Below are 21,907 nucleotides of genomic sequence, written 5' to 3'. Positions count from 1 at the left end.
ATATATATCATAGAATGAAACCAGGTTGAAATTTTTCATTTCAAGTATTTTTTATAGTGGAGTCAAGTCTTGTTGGTTTAAAAAACTGTTGGATATATTTTTGCTTAAAGACGACTAGAATCATTATGGTTTCAATGCTTTAAAGACATTCATTTTCCAGGGCACAAAGTTTTTGGACACACTTCTTTTTGCTGCTTTCTTTAATGTTAGGCAAAGCCTTTTGAAATCAATCTTTAGACTAGAGATTTTTTGGATTGCACAGTTCAAATTTGCGGCTATCTTACCATTCCAGGGGATGTAGCTGTGCCCTTTTATTCAGGAGCCAAAGTTGTTCAAATATATTCAAAAGAGACCAGGATTGGGTCAGGACTGAGCCAGCCTTTCCTATAGGATTTGTTGTACCATAAAGGTCACGCATCAAAGATTGAATCCCTGGAGTAGTAAATGGGAAGAGCTGGGAAGAGATATTCAAAAACAAAATATCAGCATACTAATATCAATAAATTAAAAAGAAATATGACTAGGAAAAGCTTTATATTTATTTTGATATTTAAAAAAACCAATGTATTATTTGATTTATTGATTAATATCACGATTTAATTTCATATGCAGTTGTCAAGGAAAATGCCATTTTTTATAAGGGACTAATTTGGTTGATAATCCTATTTCCTAATAGGATGTTTTCTTTTCATTGAGTAAAAATAAATTTCACTTTCTTGCTAAAGATATCTGAAAACAGCTAAGTAGCAGAGGGAGTCAGGCAGTGGAAAAACTGAGCAGAAATCTCCCTGTATCATAATTAAATTATGTCAGGGTGAGAGTATTAGTTTTGCCAAAAACAAACAAACAGAAAAACTGAAGCTATAATCTTCAGTCTTCTAGTCTCAACTCTTTGAGTCAGGGATTTGGAGTTTATCCTTGCTTCTTCAACATGTTTTAGTTCTTCCTCAAATCACTTAAAGAGAAGCTCTTTAAACTCAGAGTATCTTAAATTATAAATTTCTGAAAGGTGAGTCTCTGATTATCTTTCTATAGTATTGAGCCAAACCATCATGAATGTAATACTATATATAAACTAATTAATGTGATAAGCATATAAATTAAATTATGTTTGGAAAAACAAGCCTACGTTGAACCCTCCAAAATATGGAGCTAAATTATAAAAAACAACTCTTAAACTCATTAGCTTAGTCAACTGGTTGCATTAAGTAGACATGAACGCATAAAAATTTTAAACTAAAAAAGTAATGCTTGAGCCAAACATCAATCAGATTAACAAATGAATTATTAATGTACACTTATTTACTTATTTTGTGTGGTGCTAGGGAGTGAGCCCAGGGACACTCCACCTCTGAGCTATATCCCCAGCCCTATTTTATTCTCTTATTTGGAAACGGAACCTCACTAAGTTGGTGAAGGCCACACTGAGTTGCTGAGACTGGCCAGAAACTTGTTATCTTCCTATTTGGGATTACAAGCCTGCACAACTACACCTAGCTATTAATGAAACTTTAAACATAAAATTTAAGAATGATGTTTTACATAACAAGTCTTAGGTGGAAACATACAAGCTATAATCTACAAAGTGGCCGAAGTGGAATCAAAACATATACTGAGTGTACGCGTTCATATGCAATAAACTAACCTTTGGGATTTACCAATAAATTAACAAAGCCCAAGAAAATAATAGAAGAGAAAGGACGTGCTGTTTTTAGGTTATAACCAGTAAGATTTGCTATAATTATTCATACTTTCTTTTTTAACATTTGCTCTAGAGTTGCAATAAATTAAGATTTAGCTCACTTTCTTAGATATTCTGGTTTTGTTCAATTATATTTGATTTTTCACAAGTTAAAATGGCCTAAAAGTAGAAATGAACTTTGGTTGGATGCAAATGTCCTGAGGCTAAAAGCAAAACTTCTTCAGAAAATTGTTGACGTTTTTCATTTGAGAACTGTCAAATCCTGGCAGCTATACTAATCCCATATTCTTTTACCTTTACTAAGTCAAGGGATGTTTGCAAACTCTTAAAGCATATGATCTGGATCAGCTTAATACTTAGATCTCTGAAAAGAAGAAGGAAGCTTATGAAGATTTCTGTTTAGTAAAGAAGTATCATTGTCTTGATTAAAGTCCAAAGCAGGTAGCACAGGGCTGATCTACTATAATCTCAGTTATCAAGAGAACTCACATGTCACTTTTGTCTTACCAGGAGGAATTGTCCCAGACTGCCAAGTTCCTTTATAAAAGTCATAACTGAGTCAATTTCTTCTAAAGACAGACATTGATTTAGTTCCTTTTGATGGTTTTTGCCCTACACAGGGAGAAAAAAGCAAAAGCAGTTGCTAAAAATGCCAAATCATCTTTACCCCAATAGCCCACTTCATAACCCGATACAAAAATTTGACTACTTCATGTTACATAATATATAGTAACTGTTTTAACCTGTCACCACAATGTCACACTATAGGAAAACTTTACATTTGACAAGGTGGACTTGGGTAACACAGTTCAGTGATACTCTGGTAGTGAAGATGGGCAGGTGCACACAGGAAGGTGTGTGGCAGTCACTGGGAAAGCAGCAAAAGTCTTCTGTGTCCTAGAGGTGAGCGCATCAAAGCAATGAACTCCATACAGGAACATTAGCATTTTTCAGCTTCACAGCCTCTAGGAGACCCCCCCCACCCAGCTTTCCCCACATCTACTTTTGCTAAGGTGTTGCTGCTACCAGGTTTGATACTGTACAGAGAGATGGTTATGAGAAATTTAACATCAGTCTTTGTGAGACCTTTCACATTCTACTCTTTCAAAGTCTGCAAATACAGATTCCAAAGCAGAATAATATGTAAAGAATAATACTCTGGTAATCTGTATAGATTGTGTTATGTATCAAGAAAATGTGTGCTATCAGGCTGTGAAAATTAACCAATGTCATTCTTACACCCTGATCATCAACATCTAGCCAAACATATTAGCAGATGGAAATGCTTTAAAGCATTAATGTTATAACTTAAGTCTTCTGGAACAATGTCTGCTGTTCTATGTTGCCTCCAAAGACTTTCAACACACCCTTAAAAGCATTCTGTCATATATAATACATATTACTCATAATACACACAGACATTTCTTAGATATTATAAAGTGCATTCTGTAGTGTGTAATACATATTACTTATAATATATACAAACATTCCTTAAAAATTATGAAGCACTTTCTTTGATTTACAGCCCATAATTTTACTATAATAATTAATATCCATTTAGTTTATATGCAAATAATTTAGTTTTTAGGTCAGAAAAATTAAAAGGAGCAATATGACAGATATCAATAAATTTCAAATGAATAATCAAATTGCTTGATTTCATAACAAAGAAAATGGCAGTTTCTAAATAATAACTTGAAAAAATATTTATGATAACACAGATATGTTCTTACCTGAAATATTCCTGATCTATAAAGTCTCTGAAATGTTTCAGAAAATAAAGAAAGTGAAGATTCATTGGAGAAAAGAAAATTGAAAGTATCTTTTAAGAGGAATTCTTCTGCATTTTGGTCCTCAGAATCCATTTGATCATCATCATGAAAATGTAAATGCTCATGCACCTTTAAAAGAGTAATAGCACAGCAAATATTTTTCATAAACTTTGAATTCAGTGGAACTATTTCTAAGACATGATTTATTTCCTGCTGATTGTAGATCAGATCTGACATCTAGTGGCCTTCTTGGAGGTCAACAGCTTTTATAATGTGAGTAACGTTCTTTAAAAGATGTAATTCTTTAATGTTAAAAAATTAACTATGTTATAAAGTCAAATTAGCTTCTTTATCTTTTTTTTTTTGATACTGGTGATTGAACCCAGGGGCATTCTACCTCTGAGATACACCCCCCAGATTTTTTATTTTAGTTTTTAAAACAGGGTCTCACTAAGTTGCTAAGGTTGGCCTTATACCTATAGGATCCTCAGTCCTAGCCTCCAAGTACTGGGATTACTCACATGAAAAGCCATGCCAGCTACACATTAGCTTATCGTGAAAGCACTTATAATTGAAGAATCTGTGTTCATTAAAGATAAACGTGTAACATTTCCCCAAACTACACATTTTTAAAAAACATAGTAACTATTAGATATATGTGTAAAATAATTAATGAATGGTAATTTTAATATGTAATTTTATAAAGTTTTTAAAATTTTATAAATAAATGTTAAAACTACTCAACCAAATGTCTGTAATTGCCTCCCCTGTGTTTTAATTTGAAAACAAATAATGCTGTATAGATGTGAATTCAGGATATTCATAATTTTACTTTGTTTCTATTGCTCTCTTCCTACTCCATAACTCAAGAAACAGATTTTTGTAGACTAATTGAACAAATTGTTTTTTTAATCTTCTTGCCTTTGAGGGCAATTTTATTTTATTTTATTTGTAGTACTGAGTATGGAACTCAGGGGCTTTCTACCTCTGGGCTACATATCCAGACCTATTTAATATTTTATTTGGAAACAGAGTCTCACCGAGTTGCAAAGGGCTTCACTAAGTAGCTGAGGCTGGCTTCGAACCTGTGCGATCCTCCTGTCTCAGCCTCCCAAGTACTAGGATTACAAGCGTGCGCCACCACACCCGGCTGCACTGAGGGCTATTTCAGAAGAAGAAAATCATGTTGGGAGAAATGATCTGAGTTTATTTAATTCAAGAGGTATAAAAATTATCAGTGGACAAAACACTTCAGTTTATATATACCAATACTAGAAAAAATTCAAAAAAATCTCATGACTTTAAAAAATAAAATATTGACCAATTTAAAACTAAATGCTTATACATAAAGAATAATAGTTGCCAGCCGGGCAAGGTGGCACACTCCTGTAATCCTAATACTTGGGGCTGGGGCGGGGGACGGGCTGAAGGAGAACTGTAGGTTCTCAGCTAGCCTCAGCTACTTAGTGAGGCCCTCCACAACTTAGTGAGACACTACTTCAAAATAAAGAATAAAATAGGGTTGGGGGTGTAGCTTGGAGGTAGAATGCCCCTGGCTTCAACCCCTAGTACCAAAAAAAAAAAAAAAAGAGTAACAGTTGCCCTTTTTATAATATCATGTAAATACACTGGGTAATCTACTACACGTATTATGTATACAACTTATCTCCCTTAAACATATTTAGTTTCATACCACATTTATTTTACAAAGAGTGGTTGAACCATAGAAATATTCATGTTTGCTCTACAGGGACTCACAGTATTGGAACTCATAGACTAGCCACATACTATTGTTAATTCCTTGAACTGCAATGTGGGTAATGACTTTAATTCCAGTTGCTGTTTATCAAATGGCAACTATGAATGAAAATAGCATGAATGAACACACACACACACACACACACACACACACACACACTTTAGACCTTTGGTACACTCACCTGGAGCACCACAGGGTACCTGAGGCTGCCATAACCAATATCAAAAGTTAAAAGCTGAAAACACAATCTACATCTGAAACAAAAACACAGGGTAACCAGAAAATAAATTCTCTTTGCTACACTTACGCTTGTTCTTTTACATCCTATTGTTCATAATTGCTACAGTTAAATTTCTATATCAGTTTAATTCAGTAGCAATTTAAAAAGTGCAGTGGCTTGGATAAATGAAAATTATATGTAATGTATTCTTGGAGTTGGAATCTGTTTTGGTTTCTCACAGGAAATACAAGCCTCTCGAAGTTCTTCACATCACATTAAACTAAACAATAAAGTTCTTCCAGGAAACTTTAATATAGAGAAGAAAAGTCATCCACTCCTACATGCCAGGATCCTACATATAAAGTGCCACAAAGAGAATAACAAACTGAGGGACTGTTCCTGTTTTTGATATATTAGGTATAACATTTCCTTAGAGCAAAGGCAATCGATTATTTTCAAATGAGTCAAGATGTGAGGATAGACACTATTGAATTTGTTAATAATATTCTTTGCTTCTTCCTCTGCCTTTTGAAAGCATAAGGATATTGGAGCATGAAATTTATTAGTTATAGGTAAAATTGCACCTAGTCAACACAGAGTCTATGTGGTAGAAATAGCTGACCTTGAAAGAAGACTGCAATTTAAAGTTTAATTTTAAAAATCTGTGCTTCATTTCTTGTCACCATTCCTTGGATGCTAGTAAGTGTGTGGCACGCTCTGAGTTTTAGGATATATAAATCAACCCATACATATTTAGAAGATCCTATTTGTAAAATTTTCCAAGGACCACCCACTTGTAATAATTAAGATATTTTTCACTAACAATTTGTAAAAGATAGACTTTGTTTTCTTTGTTTGCTCTTTTTTTTTAAAAAAACGAAAAGTTCTTTTTACCGATGGAAGGTCTTTGGTCCCAGAGATGTTTCACTGAATATTTCAGCAGCCAGCAGGAGTTTGCTAATCGCTTCCTTCAGATTATCAAATGCCTGAAGAGGTGAGCTTGCCCTCAGGAATGTCTCAAAAAACGTTTGCAGCTGTGAGCCAAGAAAAAGATTCATAAGCTGAAATAACAGCTGGGATTTGTCTGTCCATCATTTTCAAGGTGAACCAAGTGAAGGAGGACTTCTTCAGGCTATCCCTCCTGATCACATCCAAAAAGTAAAAACTTGGCAAATAGGAAAGTTTTGTAATCTAAGATTTAAATGCCTTATAAAGTAAGTGATGAGGTGAAAGAGATAGGCTTACATAGCTTGTAATTTAGGTTAATTTATAGGTGTTCACTCCATGTTGCTTCTTTCATTTGGTGTCATCTAATCATGGAAAGTTCAGTGAATCTGAGACAACAGGGCTGTGATCATAACTCCCAAAGTTAACTTGTGACCCTAGTAACAGAGGGCCACTCGCTCCACTGAATCCTTGTGTCTCTCTTTAACATTGGGTTAATATCTACCAACAAGAGAGTTGTGAAGCCAAATTGAAAGGAAATGTATTTCAAAGTCATGGGGGCTGGGCATGGTGGTGCACGCCTGTGGTCCTAGTACTTGGGAGGCTGAGACAGGAGGTTTGCAGGTTCGAAGCCAGCCTCGGCAAATTAACAAGGCTCTCAGCCACCTAGCAAGACCTTGTTTCCAAATAAATAAAATCAAGCTGAGGGCATTCCTGGGGTATATCTTGGAGGTAGAATGCCTCTGGGTTCAATTCCCAGTAAAAGGAAGAGAGAGAAGAAAGAAAGAAAGAAAGAAAGAAAGAAAGAAAGAAAGAAAGAGGGAGGGAGGGAGGGAGGGAGGGAGGAAGGAAGGGAAAGAAAAAAATCACTGTAATATTGGAAATTCAAAACAGTGTTATATATGTTGAAATTCATTTTCTGCATGTATCAAAACAAAAAGATCTGTATCAAAGTGGAGTTTTCTCTGCATTTTTTGGGGGGACATCTAGCCAATTTGAGAAAAATCTAAGAGAATTCCAATGTTCTCCTAATGCTTTAATTTAAGGTTTAATTTGAACCTGTCATTACAGTGCTTGGGAGGCTGAGACAAAAGAATCACAGGTTCCAGGCTAGCCTCAGCAACTTGGTGAGACTCTCAGAAATCTAGTGAGACCCTGTTTCAAAATAAAAAGTAAAAAGCAATGGGAGTGTAGTTTAGAGGCAGAACACTCCTAAGGTCAATCCCCAGTATGCTTTCACATGGATGGAGGGCGTGAGGCAGTATTATAAAAGGGGAGACAAAGCTCAGGTTTATGTCTTCTTATAAACACTCTAGTTAGTATCACAAAGAGCTATTTTTACTGGCTTAATTAATTTTTTAATCACCTAACACAATTTCCTTTTGAAGATGCTTAGCATTAAAATTCAAGTAAAAAAAAAAAATGTACTGAGAACTGAGCCCAGGAGCTCTGGGTTCAATCCCCATGATCACTGAGTTACCTTTCCAGCCTTTTCCATTTTATTTTGAGACAGTGTTTTACTAAATTGCCCAGGTTGGCTTTGACTTTGTGATCCTCCTGCTTCAGCCTCCTGAGTAGCTGGGACTCACAGGTCTACAACACTGCCTCAGGCTCAAGTCAATATTTTTTTAAAGTATAAAACAAATCTCATATTGATTCATAGACTTCTCTAAGTAAATATACTATTTCAAACATGAAGAACAAAAATATTTTTTAGAAAAACATGCAGCTGGTATTCCATTAATGTTTTTGGAAGAACAGACCAAATGTATCAGAATTGCATAAGATGGTAATGTGCAAAACTTTTGTTGCTATGATAACAAAGGACAAATATCAGTACAAATTGCCTGAGAAAAGGGGTAATTGTATCTTTAAAATGCATAAGTAAAATTCTCTCAAGATAAACTTTCACCAGCTGAAAATCAAACTTAATGAGTCTGGGCATTGAGGCCCTTAGAACATGTCACCAGCATTTGGCAGTTGGGGTGTTTTTCCATTTTACTAAGGAAAATGAATGTAGTAATTTTATAAGTAAAAGAAAACAAATTAATGCTAACACAAAAATCATTAACACCCTTGAATCAAAAGAGAGTACCATTATGTTTTTCTCAACAAAAGCAGCTCATCATATTTTACCGAGCTCACCGTGTTAGGTGGGAAGGGTTATGAGAGATAGCCTTGCATTTTTTCCATTTTAATGCTTCCTGGATATCGCAGAGGTTAAAGTTAATAATATAAGAAAGTTCGGAATGTCTGCATAGCTTAAAAGATAGATGAGCCTATGAGTATCAGATTTCATCCTCCATAGCAAAGAGTAATTAGCAAATTAATGTTTTAGGATAGTGTTTATTCTTCTAATGTGGAAAATATTTTTCCTCACATTTGTGACTATAACAAGTAGCACTGAATCTAGACTGCTATTCTATGTGTTCATGCAATTGAACTCTCAGTGAGAATTTTGCCACATGGAAAGCCCTGTGCACTGTCCGTGTGTGTGTGTGTGTGTGTGTGTGTGTGTGTGTGTGTGTGGTGTGTGTTGGGGTGGGAGGGGCATGCCTGGTACAGTGATAACTCTCCTGACTCTGGAGGCAAAAACTTCCAGGTTTCATGTTCCTTTTATGCCAAAGTTATGAGACCCTGTGGGACTAGTATCTACCTACTCTACACAGGCAGTGCTAGGATTTAATGAGAGGAAGGACATATGTAGACCACCATTCAGCACAATAGTACATGTGGGCTCCTTTTATTTTCCATTGATTAAACAAGACAAATTCTATGACTCTAAAACTACTCAAAAAAATTTCAAAAGAAAAGGCATAAAATCAAGATGAGTCCAAGGCCCTGTAAGGAAGAAGTCAATTAAAGTGGATGTTGAGCCCAGATTCTCACAATGCAATACATACCCGTGACACCAACCAAGGAAGAACATTTTAAAAATGCATTATAAGTCTTTCAGTAGGAATGTTTCTCAAAGAGAGAAGGGAGAGGTTTAACGGTTGAGTGGATTCCTCCAGAGGCCTATCTCCCAACAGAAGAGAAGAGTAGAACTGAATGACCCACTTCGCTGGTTTCTCTTCGAAATCAGACTGCTGAGAGAACTAGCATCAACTGACAAACACAAAAGCCAGGGACTTACAACATGACAGCATTTGTAACGGGAAGCGTGAAGAGAGGGGAGAAGTGATGTTCAGAAAGCAGGGCTCAAAAAGACGCCACTTTGCTTATTTCTGTATTCGTTCCACTAGCAGTTCTCGTCTCTGAATGCATTCCCTTCTCTCTGCATTTCTTTCTTTCTTTTTTTATTTTTTATTTTTCGGTACTGGGGGATTGAATTCAGGAAACATTTCCCTCTGACCTACATCCCTGCCCTTATTTATTTATTTATTTATTTATTTGTTTGTTTGTTTGCTTATTTTTATTCTGAAACAGAGTCTAAGTAGTTGAAAGTCTCTCCCTAAGTTGCTAAGCCTGACCTTGAACCTATGATCCTCCTATCTCAGTCTGCCAATCTCAGGGATTACAGGTATGTGCCATCATGATTGGCTTGTATCTATTTCAATTTATGTAAAGCCCTTTCATTCTAGATGAGCATGACCTCTTCCATTTTCCTTATTTAATATAGTGGCAAGCAAACATCACATGCCAGAAATAAAATACATGCAATCACTTAACGAATATATATAATATATATATATATTATATATATTCATTATATATATTATATATATATTCAATATATATTAAGTGATTGCATGTATATGTATATATATGCACATATATTTTAAATAATCGACTTTAAAAAAATTTTTTTGTACTAGGGATTGAAGCTAGGGGCATACTAGCTCTGAACTATACTTCTAGCTCCTCCCCCTTTAATTATTTTAAAACAGGATCATGTTAAATTGCTGAGGGCCTCCTAATTGCTGAGGCTGGCCTTGAACCTGAGATCTTCATGTCTCTGCCTCCCAAGTACTAGGATTATAGATATGCATCACCATACCCAACTAAATCATCAACTTTTAATAAGTCTCACAAAGAGAGCACAGCATTTCTTTCATTCCTTAAATAAATTTACTTAAACTAAGAGAAAGTGTATCTGGTTATATTGCAATTCATTAATTCATAATCAGAAATTATTTGACATTAATTCCATTCAAAAGCCATCAGAACCTGAAAAACACATTTCTCTTAGGTGCTTTCTTAACTTGAGCAGTAAATCCTGAAGGAACATTGTCACCTATGCTGTTAATTTAAAAGAATGGGAAGGGAATTGGGAAAGGGCTAAATGAATGATGTGTGTATGTATATTTCTACCATCTTGTACCTTAAGATGCATGACTACAATGCACCAATAAAAAATTAAAAAAAATATAGCCGGGCATGTAAAAAAATGCTGGGGTTGTAATCCCAGCATTTGGGAGGCTGAGACTGGAGGATCGTGGTTTGCGGGCAGCCTCCACTACTTAGTGAGGCCCTCTTCAACTCAGTGAGACCCAGTTTCAAAATAAAGAATAAAAAAATAGGTCAGGAGGTGTAGCTCAGTGGCAGAATGTCCCTGGGTTCCATCCCCAGACCCGCAAATAAATAAATAAATAAATAAATAAATAAATAAATAAATAAATAAAACGATAAAACCACAAACTCAAGTATTCAGGAGACTTTATTCTTTCTAAACCATCACTTCTAATCAATGTTTTTAAGTTCAATAAATATAAGAACATAAGTTCTCAAAGAAATCTATGCCTTGGCAGTGAAGATAAAAAAAAAAGTGTTAGTTTTTTCACGGTAGGAAACTATTTAATGGACTATAAATTGTCCTACTTCAGTGCAACAATGAAATAGTAATTTAGTGCAAAATAAATTATATAGAAAATAACCTTGCAGGATCGTGATTGTAAAACCAGGCAGCTAAAACATCACCGTTTGTTTGTACTCTGTAAAATTCAAGCAATAACCAGGGAGGTATTTATATTTTAACGAGATCGATTCATTCAAACAACTTACTGAGATGCAATAGGTGGGTAAAAATTATCAATTAAAAATAGAACAAGAAGAAGAACAGAGAATGAACTTAAAAATATGCATAGAGTCAGGAGTGGTGGCGCATGCTTGTAATCCCAGTATTTGGGGGGCTGAAGCAGGAGGATTGCAGGTTTGGGGCCAGCCTCAGCAACTCAGCGTGGCCCTCAGAAACTTGGTGAGACCGTTTCAAAGTAAAAAATAAAATAAAATAGGTCCGGGGTGTAACTCAGAGCTAAAATGCCTCTGGGTTCAATCCCTTATACTCCCCCCACACACAAAGTATTTGCAGGAAAACTTCAATCATATATTTGATATCTCAAAATATGTCCTAATTGTTACTTTTTTCCTTACCTCATATCTCATGGCTCTCCTCATCCTACATTATGGGTTCTACCTTGTTATCTCTCTCTATCCTCCCATAAGATAATGCACAAATGCCCCTTTGTGCCAACAGGTGTCATTCATTCTGCATTAAGCATGATGAACTTTTTATCTGGTCTTTTCACTAGACTGTGTGATTTTGTAGGTCAGGAACTGTCCAGTTTTATCTCTGGGTTTCCAGTGTCTAATACAGGATAAACTTTCAGTAAAAATAATCATAATCATTACATCATAGAAACCACAGAGCTCTCAGTAAAAGAAATTGTATATTTTAAAAGTAGTGTTATTGACTAAAAAACTATACCATAATAATAATAATTTCATAGTTTTAACTCTGTGTAGTGTTTAATACACATTAAACATTGTACCTCACTAAAGCTTACAAGAATTTCCTTCAATATTATTGTGTATCAGAGAGAGACATTCTTATATTTTCAGACTAAGGCAAAATACTGATATTAAAAATCATTTGAAAATGTGTCAAATATCAAATAAAAAGTGTCCAATATTACTAAGCATTATGAAAAAGCAATTAAAATCATGAAATCATGGTGAGATATGACCTCACATCCATTAGAATTATTTAAAAAATTAAATAACCATTGGGTGGTTGAGACAGGCGGATTGCAAATTAGACCAGCCTCAGCAACTTATTGAGACTTTCAATGATTTAGTAAGATGCTATTTCAAAACAAAAAATAAACAAATAAAAAGTAAGGGCTATTTTTTTAGCTGTACCTAAAAATAAGGTATAGCTCAGAGGTAGAATGCCCCTGGTTCAATCCCCAGTACCACACACACACACACACACACACACGCAAAAAAAAAAAAAAAAAAAAAATTTGGAATCCTTACATCCTCTAAGTGGGAATGCAAAGTGATACAGCCACTTGGAAAACATCATAGTGCTTCCTCAAAAATATTAACATAGGCCAGGCGTGGTGGCCCAAACTTGTAATCCCAGCATTCAGGAGGCTGAGATAGAAGGATTGAGGTTCACGGACAGTCTCACCTACTTAGTGAGGCCCTTTGCAACTTAATGAGACCCTGTTTCAAAATAAAGAATAAAAAATAGAACTGGAGGTGTAGGATGGGGTAGAATGCCCCTGGGTTCCATCCCCAGCACCACACACAAAAACACACAAATTAACATAGCTTTACCATTTGATCAAGCAATTGCACTTTGGGGAACATAGCCAAAGGAATTGAAAGCAGGAACACAAAGTGATTTTACACACCTACATTCATAGTAATATTACTCATGACAAGCCAAGGTAGAAGCAACCCAGGTATATACTGACCAATGAAGAAATAAGAAAGATATGGTCTATACATCCATACAATCAATACTATTCAGCCTTTAAAGGAAAAGGAAATTCTGGAATGTGCTAAAATACACATGAACCTTTAGGACAGTATGCTAAGTGAAATAATATACACAGACACACATAGACACATACACTGTTATTTTATATGAGTGGCCAATGAATAGAAACAGAAATCAGTAGAAAGGTGTTTGTCAAAGGTGGAGGGGAAGTTGTTGTTTGATGGGTAGTATGTCATTTCAGGTATGCAGAAAGTTCTGGAGATGGGTTGCGCAACAGTGTGTGCAACCACTTTGGAAAACTGTATGGAGGATCCTCAGAAAAATGGGAATGAATTTACCATATGATCTAGCAATACCACTTCTGAGTATCTACCCCAAAGAATGGAAACCAAACTACCAAACTAATGCATGTACCTATTTTCGTAGCTGCACAATTTACAGTTGCCAAACTATGAAACCAGCCAAAATGTCCATCAACAGATGAATGGATTACAAAATCATGGGATACGTACACAATGTAATTTTACTCAGCCATAAGGAAAAACAGAATTACATTATTACAGAGAAATGGATAGAATTGGAGGACATTATGCTAAGTGAGATTAGTCAGTCATAAAAAATAAGAAATTGGATGCTCTCCCTAATATGCAAAAGCTAGAGAGAAAATGGGTAATAGGAGGAACTCTAGATGAAGAAGGAGATTCTAGAGATGAGCAAATAAGGCGACCTAACTGAGGGAGTGGGAAGGGGGGAGAGGGAAATTCCCTAATGCTCATGATGTACATTAACCAACATATCAAAGTCAACCACTAAGCCAAACATGAGGAAGGAAGGGAAGAGAATGGGGTGCAAATCAGGTAAGGGATAATTGGGTGATGTGCGCATGTATGCCTTTACTATCTTGTACTACATTAAGATGTATGACTATAATGCACCAATAAAAATTTAAAAAAAGGGTTCTGATACAATTATTGGCCATAATCACTTAGTCTGAATAATGCCAGTATATTACATTACCTTATTAAATAATTTCTAAATTAAAAAGAAAAAATATATTGAAGCTATACCCCTCAAATATATGTTTTTTATTTAATTACGATATGTATTTCTTGAAAGAGTATTTCTTACTATTAGAACAAGAAGGGTTGAACATCAGTGTTATTTTTAACATAAATATGGAGGAGACTACCTCTTAAATACATGGATTGCACAGAATTTACTTCTAGCAACATGACTGCATTCTTGAACTTCCTTCAAGGTATATAGTAATTTATCAGTTTTGTTTAAAAAAAACTAAAAATGACCCATTGTGAAGGGACTGTTATCTAATGATTAGTTTAGCATCCTTCACTCTCTCTGATAGACATCATATTTAAGCTTGTCATTTTGAAGCTGGGTGTGGTGGCGCACGCTTGTAATCCCAGCATTCGGGAGGCTGAGACCGGAGGATCGCGGTTCGCGGACAGCCTCAGCTACTTAGTGAGGCCCTCTGCAACTCAGTGAGACCCGGTTTCAAAATAAAGAATAAAAAAATAGGACAGAGGGTGTAGCTCAGTGGTAGAATGCCCCTGGGTTCCATCCCCAGACCCGCAAAAAAAAAAAAAAAAAAAAGTTTGTCATTTTGAGACCTTTTTTTTCATCCTAGGACAATCCCTAATGTTAGAGCCAGGTAAATGCCAGGTCCTTCTTTTAAAGAGCAGGGAAGTGTCTATAGGGGGTTTGAGGAAGGAAAGTCTGTGTCAGAGATACCATCTAAGCAAGATCACATTTTTGGAAGGATACACAGACTGGCTTGGAGGCAGGCATCTGCTGCTCCACACCAGAGGGCTGTGACATTTTGCATTTTACAGGGACTGTTTTGTTTGTATTCATACCAATATTATTATTCACATTGTATATGAAGAAACTGGAAGTTGAGAAATCAAGTTATGTTCCTAAGGTTATGTAGCCAGGAGTAATCAATATGAGAGCTAGAGCCAGCTTGCTGGCCTGCAAAGCCCACTATGACTTCTGTTCCCGTGCCTTCGGTTATACTACATTTAGAAATGGGGATGGAGCCTGAAATACAGAAGAATGAGTCATCTGTGTTTTTACTTCCAAAGAAAATGTGTTCAAAGCTGTCATAATCCTCAGGCACATGCATTTATTACCACAGATCTAAAATATCAATTCAACAACTTGACTATTCATGTAGCCTAATTACCTTTTGAAAAACTAAGATGATCTTTTTGTAACTCAAATTGCCTGGATCAAGAAAAAAATTTCATGTTAAATTAAATGACTTAAGGATATAAATATTCTCCTCATTTGTGTCAGTTTATCCAAAATTGGCTCGCTTTAGGGCAAACCATGGAAAAACTGAATTAGCTGAATCTAAATAAGGACAGTTTTTACTCACTGCTTGGAATTAGACCAAAAACTTCAATATTGAAGTAAGTTTCACGCTTCCAGTGACATTAATAATTTTATTCATTTATACTTCTTAATAATCCAAAATTTTACAGCATTTGTTAGACTTGGAAATTCAGAATAGAGAGTCTGTGTGATTTAAGCAGTTTCACAATTGAAAAATTTGAATTATCCCACAAGCATATAAGAGAATTGATCAGAAGCAGGATACAGAAATACAAAAGGCTGTGAATATCATAAAAAATTTAACTATTTGCTTTGAATAGTAGAAACTTGATTGCATTTGATTCAACTTTCACAGAGAACTGGCAGGTTTTCTTTATTATCCCTTCTGGAATATCTCAGTAGGGTAGAAAGGACCAGAGAGATTTAACAGTGAGGAGCAAAAGCTAAAGCTATAAAGGTTTTATCATTGAACTTTCTATGTATATGTCTACTCATTTTCTTTATATGAATGCCATTGTTCAAGCAGGTCACAACTATTTCCATTACAAGTACAATGAAGGCATTTTATAAGCTTTAATAAAATAAGGTCTGGCAGCTCACTTGAAAACTTTTGGCTTTTTATTAATTGCCATGACTAGCAAATGACATTGAAGTTGGTAATATTTGCAACAGGTAATATTTGTGATGGGTTGTACAGACATTTGCAAATATATATGCAATTTGGCACAAAGATTCCGATCTTGTATTTCTGTAAATATTCTCAAATGAGTAAGAAGGTAAAAACAAAAAATATTTCCATTTATATTTGAGATATTTTATGTAATTATCTACTTTAGGTCTTATTAATCTCAAGGTCAAGCAAAAGAAAAGAAAACATCATTATTGTAAAATTAATGAATTCTGGTTGTAAAGAAAATAATGAGCAATCAATCCTAACTTCTGAGTAGCTGCAGGTTTATTATAATCCTATTCTCTTATCAGTTACCTTTTATCTCTCACACACCAACCAAAACTCATTATTTTCATGTGATGTTTTAAAAAGCCATTTAGTTATTATATATAGTTTCAAAATTCATAATTTTTCATCTAGTCAAATATTACACTATCTAACCCAAATTAGTTTTTACTCGTCATGTCCCGAGGGCTGACTACTGACTTATATGTTCCCAAACATTTTCCTTTCCATTGCTGCTAAGACATCTTCAGGAAGCCCAGCCTGGGACAAACCATTCCTCTGCTCATGTAGGATAGAAATCTCCAATAGTTACAGAAGGGGGTGACATGATAGACAGTAGAAGTCCTTCATCTTTGTGTGTGTGTGTGTGTGTGTAATGCATGTTATTTCATGTGAGAGCTCAAAAAAAGGTGATAAAGTCTTTATGCTTTTTTATGTTTAAAAAACCTAAACACACATTCATTTGCCAATATTGTGACATATAGCAAAGATCTACTATTTGCATATGAGTGAACTCATTGGGAGCACCTAACTTACAGAAACCTCGCTCATAAGACATTGGTTTAACTACAATTAGACTGGGAACATAAAAATAGTTGCAAAGAAATCTCAGGCAGAATTCTTCTCGGTTTTACAGCTTCTGCACAAACTTTGAAAGTTGTTATCTCACCTGAAATATTTTAAAGCAATTTACCTTTATTGATTAGGTAAACTACTCAATTTGGCAATACTACTCAGTAGCGAGAGGAGAAAACTTGAACATAGCACACTTGCTACTGGCATTTAGCTTGGTGTGCAGCAGTCAGTATGCTTTAGGAAGGGGCTTCAGTGGTCAGTGAAGACCCCGAGTTGCCAAGGACTGATTAAGATACAGTCTCTTCCCTGGAGACCTGAGTAGGAGGAATCCTAACTGACAAGTATTAGCTGTCATTCCTCTCTGTTAAATTGAGAATCTTCATTACCTGATCCACAAAGGTAATATCAACATACCACTCTATCTCCTGAGGTTCTTAAAGCTTCAAATTAGGACCAGACATCAGACTACACTCCTAAGTATAAAATGATGATCACTTTATATTTTACATGTCATGAAGTTCAAACTCTTCAAGCTCTGATTCTTAAGATTTCTTGCTGATTTCATCTGCTCCATAAACCCTATATTTTTTCTCTTTTTTCCTTTCTGGTTTGTCTTGCCTTGGGCCACACTAAGATTCTCCCTATTCTTAGGGATATAAAGACTTCAGCCAAGTAAGGCAGCTTATACTCCTGAGATTATAGTTTTATTCCCACCTGCATTCTTCATGATGTCTTCACACAGAAAATCCTCTCCTCACTCTTAAAAAAAAAACAAAACTGTATTTAAGCTTGGGGCAGTGGTATGCACCTATAATCTTAGTTTTGGGGAAGGTGAAACAAAAGGATTGCAGGCGGAGGCCAACATGTGGTAAGTTAGCAAGACTCTTATTTCAAAACAAAGAATAAAATAGTGTTGGGGGTATAGCTCAGAGGTAGAATGCCCCTGGATTAAATCCTTAGTATGAAGAAGGAAGGAAGGAAGGAAGGAAGGAAGGAAGGAAGGAAGGAAGGAAGGAAAAGAAAGGAAACTACTTTTTATAAGCTCAACTAAAATACCATTCAGTGACCTCACTCTTTCTAGGATGAATTATTTTACTATCACTGCAACTCTGAGCCATTTTGTCCTATGTTGAATTATTTATAAATACATATATATATATATATTCCCCCACTGAAGAATTTCTAGAAAGCAAGTAATTTTGTATTGTGTCCATCTCCACACAGCCCAATGCATAGTAGGTATGCATCAGTCTTGGAATATAACTCTATCGAGTTAACTATAAATGATCATTGAAATATTCAATATTGCTTTTCCTTGAGTTGATTTTGGCCTGATGATCAAATGAGAAAAAACATTTTTATACATGCCAGGATATATGGATTAAATGCAATCATTCCCCACAAATTTATTGTGAGAGAATTATATTGCTTCTACATCTTACTTGCTGAAGGATACACAGCCAGTAGAAATCCATTCTCTTCTAATAGAGAAGCCATCGGATCAGATGCCCAAGGTTCCCCCATCCTCTTGTTGTCTCTTGCCTCTGATTTAAGTATTTCCTTGGTCTCACATTAAATTCTACGCCATCAAACATGCTGACAATCTGCCTTCACACAAAAATCTTTCTTATCATGAGTGTGGCCGTTTATAAAACAACGGCCAGTAATTACTCCTGCCCACTCTTGTGAGCCCATCTCTTTGCAGTATGACTCTGTGGTTCCCCCCACTCAAGAGGAAGCCTATTTCTTCACCCTTTGAGTCCTGGCTTCTCTGCATGATGGTCTTTGCACAATGAAACATGAACAAATGTAATACAGACTGCTTTTCCTTCCCAGGACTGCTGTAACAAATTATTGAGATCTTGATGACTTAGAATAACAAAGAAGTATTCCCTCACAGCTCAGGTAGCTCAGTCTGAGATGAAGGTGTCCACAGGGCCTTGTTTCCCCTGGCAGCTCTAGGAGACAACCAGTTCCTTTCCTCTTCCAGCTTCTGGTGGCCTTTGGAATTTCATGGCTAGATTCTGATCTGTCACTCTACCTGCACCTGGCCTTCTCCCTGGTGCGCCTCTTCTGTTGTCATTTACCTTCAGACTTTCTCTTACAAGTATACGCATCATCGAATTTAGAGCTTATCTGAATAATCCACGATGACCTCAGGAATGCATTCCTAACTTAATCACATGTACAAAGACCCTTGGTCAGATTAACAAGTTCTCGGAGTTAAGGCATGGCATGGATGTATATTTTGGAGAGTTAAGCATTCAATCTGCTATAAAGCAAAATGTTAGAACTTGGCCTTTGGGGCTTGTTCCCTTGCAATTCGTGGGAACCCTGACAATTACCTCAGGATGATGAGAGAACAGAGCCAAGTCATCCCTGTGACTCAGAAGCCCAGCCACAGGCCTGAAAGTGCGAGAAGCCAACTGAATACAACACCAGCTCAACCCCCAGCTCCCTGCACAGTGGAGCAGAGCCTCCCCAGTCAGTCCTCAGAATCCAAATACTGAGAAGTGTCTGTCCACAATCAGTGAGCTGGAGGTAGTTTGTTATACAAAATTAAACTGATTCAATTTGTTTGTTTGGTTAAATTCTGTGTTCTTTCCTTCTCTTTTTGAAATGGATCCTGAGTCTCAGAAATTACCACACCTACATATGGAGAAGGTGATCCCAGAACCTCACTGTTTGATGTTATCATTATTTTTAGTGCCTAGATCTTCTGATCTGAGTTCTCCATTTTACAATTCCTTCCAACTCCACTTTTGGTTTCTATCCCAAACATTGAATAAAGTTAACTGTTTTTAGGGTGGGAGTTTTCCCAAGCATATTCTCACCTTCCCATATGAATATTTCACAGTCAATTACTCTCCTCTCCTCATGGGGATTGGAATTGGGGTTTGAGACACCACATATTTTAGCTCACAGTAGCTGAGAGATGGGTGCATCTGCTTCCCTGTTCCTACAGTGATGGACATCTGGACAGGTGTGGGTTGCATCATCACACTACCATGGGCAAGCGATGACAGTTGTTGTTCTCTTGTTCTAGAAGTAATAGCATACCTCTGTTGGAACCTGGGGAGTGGGGGTTTGGGGAGAAGAAAGGTGGAAGATAAAGCAAATGGGAGAAGCACCAAGAAATCCCTGAGTGGGGTGTTTGTGCAGAGCTCTTAGCTAGGGAACAGAGCAGGGAAACCAGAGAGGAGGCAGATGGGTGAGATCAGCCCTCTCACCAGGAACCTGTCTGCCGCTGGGCTTCCCCATCTCACATTTCTTCTTCCCACTGCTTCTCCTGACTTGGTCCCCTACCCAGTTTTTCTAGTTAATGCCACCAAAATTCAAATAATGGCTACAGTCATTCCTGAATGCCCTTGGTCTACCCCCTCTCTTGTTCCAATGCTAATTCTTGTTTCTCTTTCATCCTGTGTCCACAAACATCCTTCTTCATAGTGTCACCTCTCTATCCTATCGGTGCTCTGGTCCTCTGCCTCTATTCATAACCGGCAGCAGAGTGGGCTTAAAAGATAGTTCAATTACAACATTCTCCTGTCCACCATATTTAAATGGTGTTTCTTTGTTTATGGGGAAAATTTGTCTCTTTCTGGATTTCAAGTCCTGTCCTGGTGGCTTCTTGCCTCTCTCTAGTCTCCTTTGCTCTGTTCTCCCTCTGTTTCATATGATACACTGTCAGAGAGCCGTGGTGTTTTGGGAATATGTAAGGTCTCCCCTACCTCAAGATTTTGAAATTATCCTTTTCCTGGGAATGATTCAGCAGCAGCTCTTCTAAGAGCACTTGGTCTCATTCATGAATTATAGCTCAAATGAGCTGCGGAGGTAATTCCACCTCTCAAAAAGAGAGTAGCCCAGTTACTATCTACTCATCCTCTTGCTCATTTCATTCTTAGCTGTATAAAAATGTGAGATTATCTGCATTTGTTTATACATGTAGCATTGATTCTTTGTTTTTATGTATTTACTTATTTTGGTACTGAAGATTGAACCCAGGGGCACTCTACTTCTGAGCTACACTCCCACCCTTTCTCTTTTTCTTTATTTTGAAACTAAGGAGTCTCACTAAGTTGCTGAGGGTTTCACCACATTATCGAGACTATTCTTAAACCTGTGATCCTCCCATCTCAGCCATCCAAATACTAGGATTACAAGCATGCACACCCTGCCCAGATAATTTATTTTTGCCCTGTCATGCCATACAAAAGTAAATTCCACAAAGGAAAGGAGGTCTTTTTTTTTTTTTAACACAATGCCACAGGAGTCTAACTTGATGTCTAGCCTATAGGAAGGCACAGTAAATATACTAAAAGAAATTCGAAAAAAACCTCTCTTTAACCCATAGGAGAACCATTCCTATTTTACATATATGAACTAACTCAGTGCCCTTTGCATGTATGTTTCCATCACTTTGAACTTTATTGTGATGTATGATTACAATGCACCAATAAGCATTTTAAAATAAAATGTAAATGCTGAATCTTTCAAAATTGGAACAATCGGCATGCTCTAAAATATATTTTCCCAACTGTATTTTAGAAATGGAGGCATAATTCTTAATTTAAAATATTCAGAGAGGCTAAAAGACTTGCCTGTGGCGTACAGTTGGCATGGGGACTTCCCTACCGCATAGCCATCCCAGGCCTCTAGAGGTAGTTCCAGAAGCTGCTCCTCTCTGTCCTGCATGTGCAGTACTACAGATCTCACACTAGTCATCCATTTTTCTCTCCTCTGGAGTATAAATGCAGTTGGATATGTGCCTATTATTCAGCCTGAAAGGAGTCATCACCGTCCTATCCATATTTAAAGTCACATTTCTTTTTTGCTTTAACAGTAACTCATTGAAAGCATAAAAATGAAATATATTTCCTTAGCATAATGTTTTTC

General features: G+C 36.4%; 1 protein-coding gene across 1 annotated transcript in view; it reads right to left on the bottom strand.

Moving 5' to 3' along the window:
• Nucleotides 1-21,907, bottom strand: part of CPED1 (cadherin like and PC-esterase domain containing 1) — a gene marked incomplete at both ends in the record, with an annotated part of 287,330 nt that overhangs the window by 139,967 nt on the left and 125,456 nt on the right. Inside the window, 5 exons of the mRNA XM_080701788.1 lie at nt 285-454; nt 2,210-2,314; nt 3,436-3,603; nt 5,415-5,487; nt 6,348-6,487. Of these exons, the coding sequence (XP_080557914.1) occupies nt 285-454; nt 2,210-2,314; nt 3,436-3,603; nt 5,415-5,487; nt 6,348-6,487 (656 nt within the window). The remainder of the gene's footprint in view (nt 1-284; nt 455-2,209; nt 2,315-3,435; nt 3,604-5,414; nt 5,488-6,347; nt 6,488-21,907) is intronic.

Source organism: Muscardinus avellanarius, assembly GCF_963383645.1.
Source record: "Muscardinus avellanarius genome assembly, chromosome: 9".
In the NCBI taxonomy this organism is placed as follows: Eukaryota; Metazoa; Chordata; class Mammalia; order Rodentia; family Gliridae; genus Muscardinus; species Muscardinus avellanarius.
Note: the sequence above shows the minus strand (reverse complement) of the source record. Positions and strands in the feature narration are given on the sequence as shown.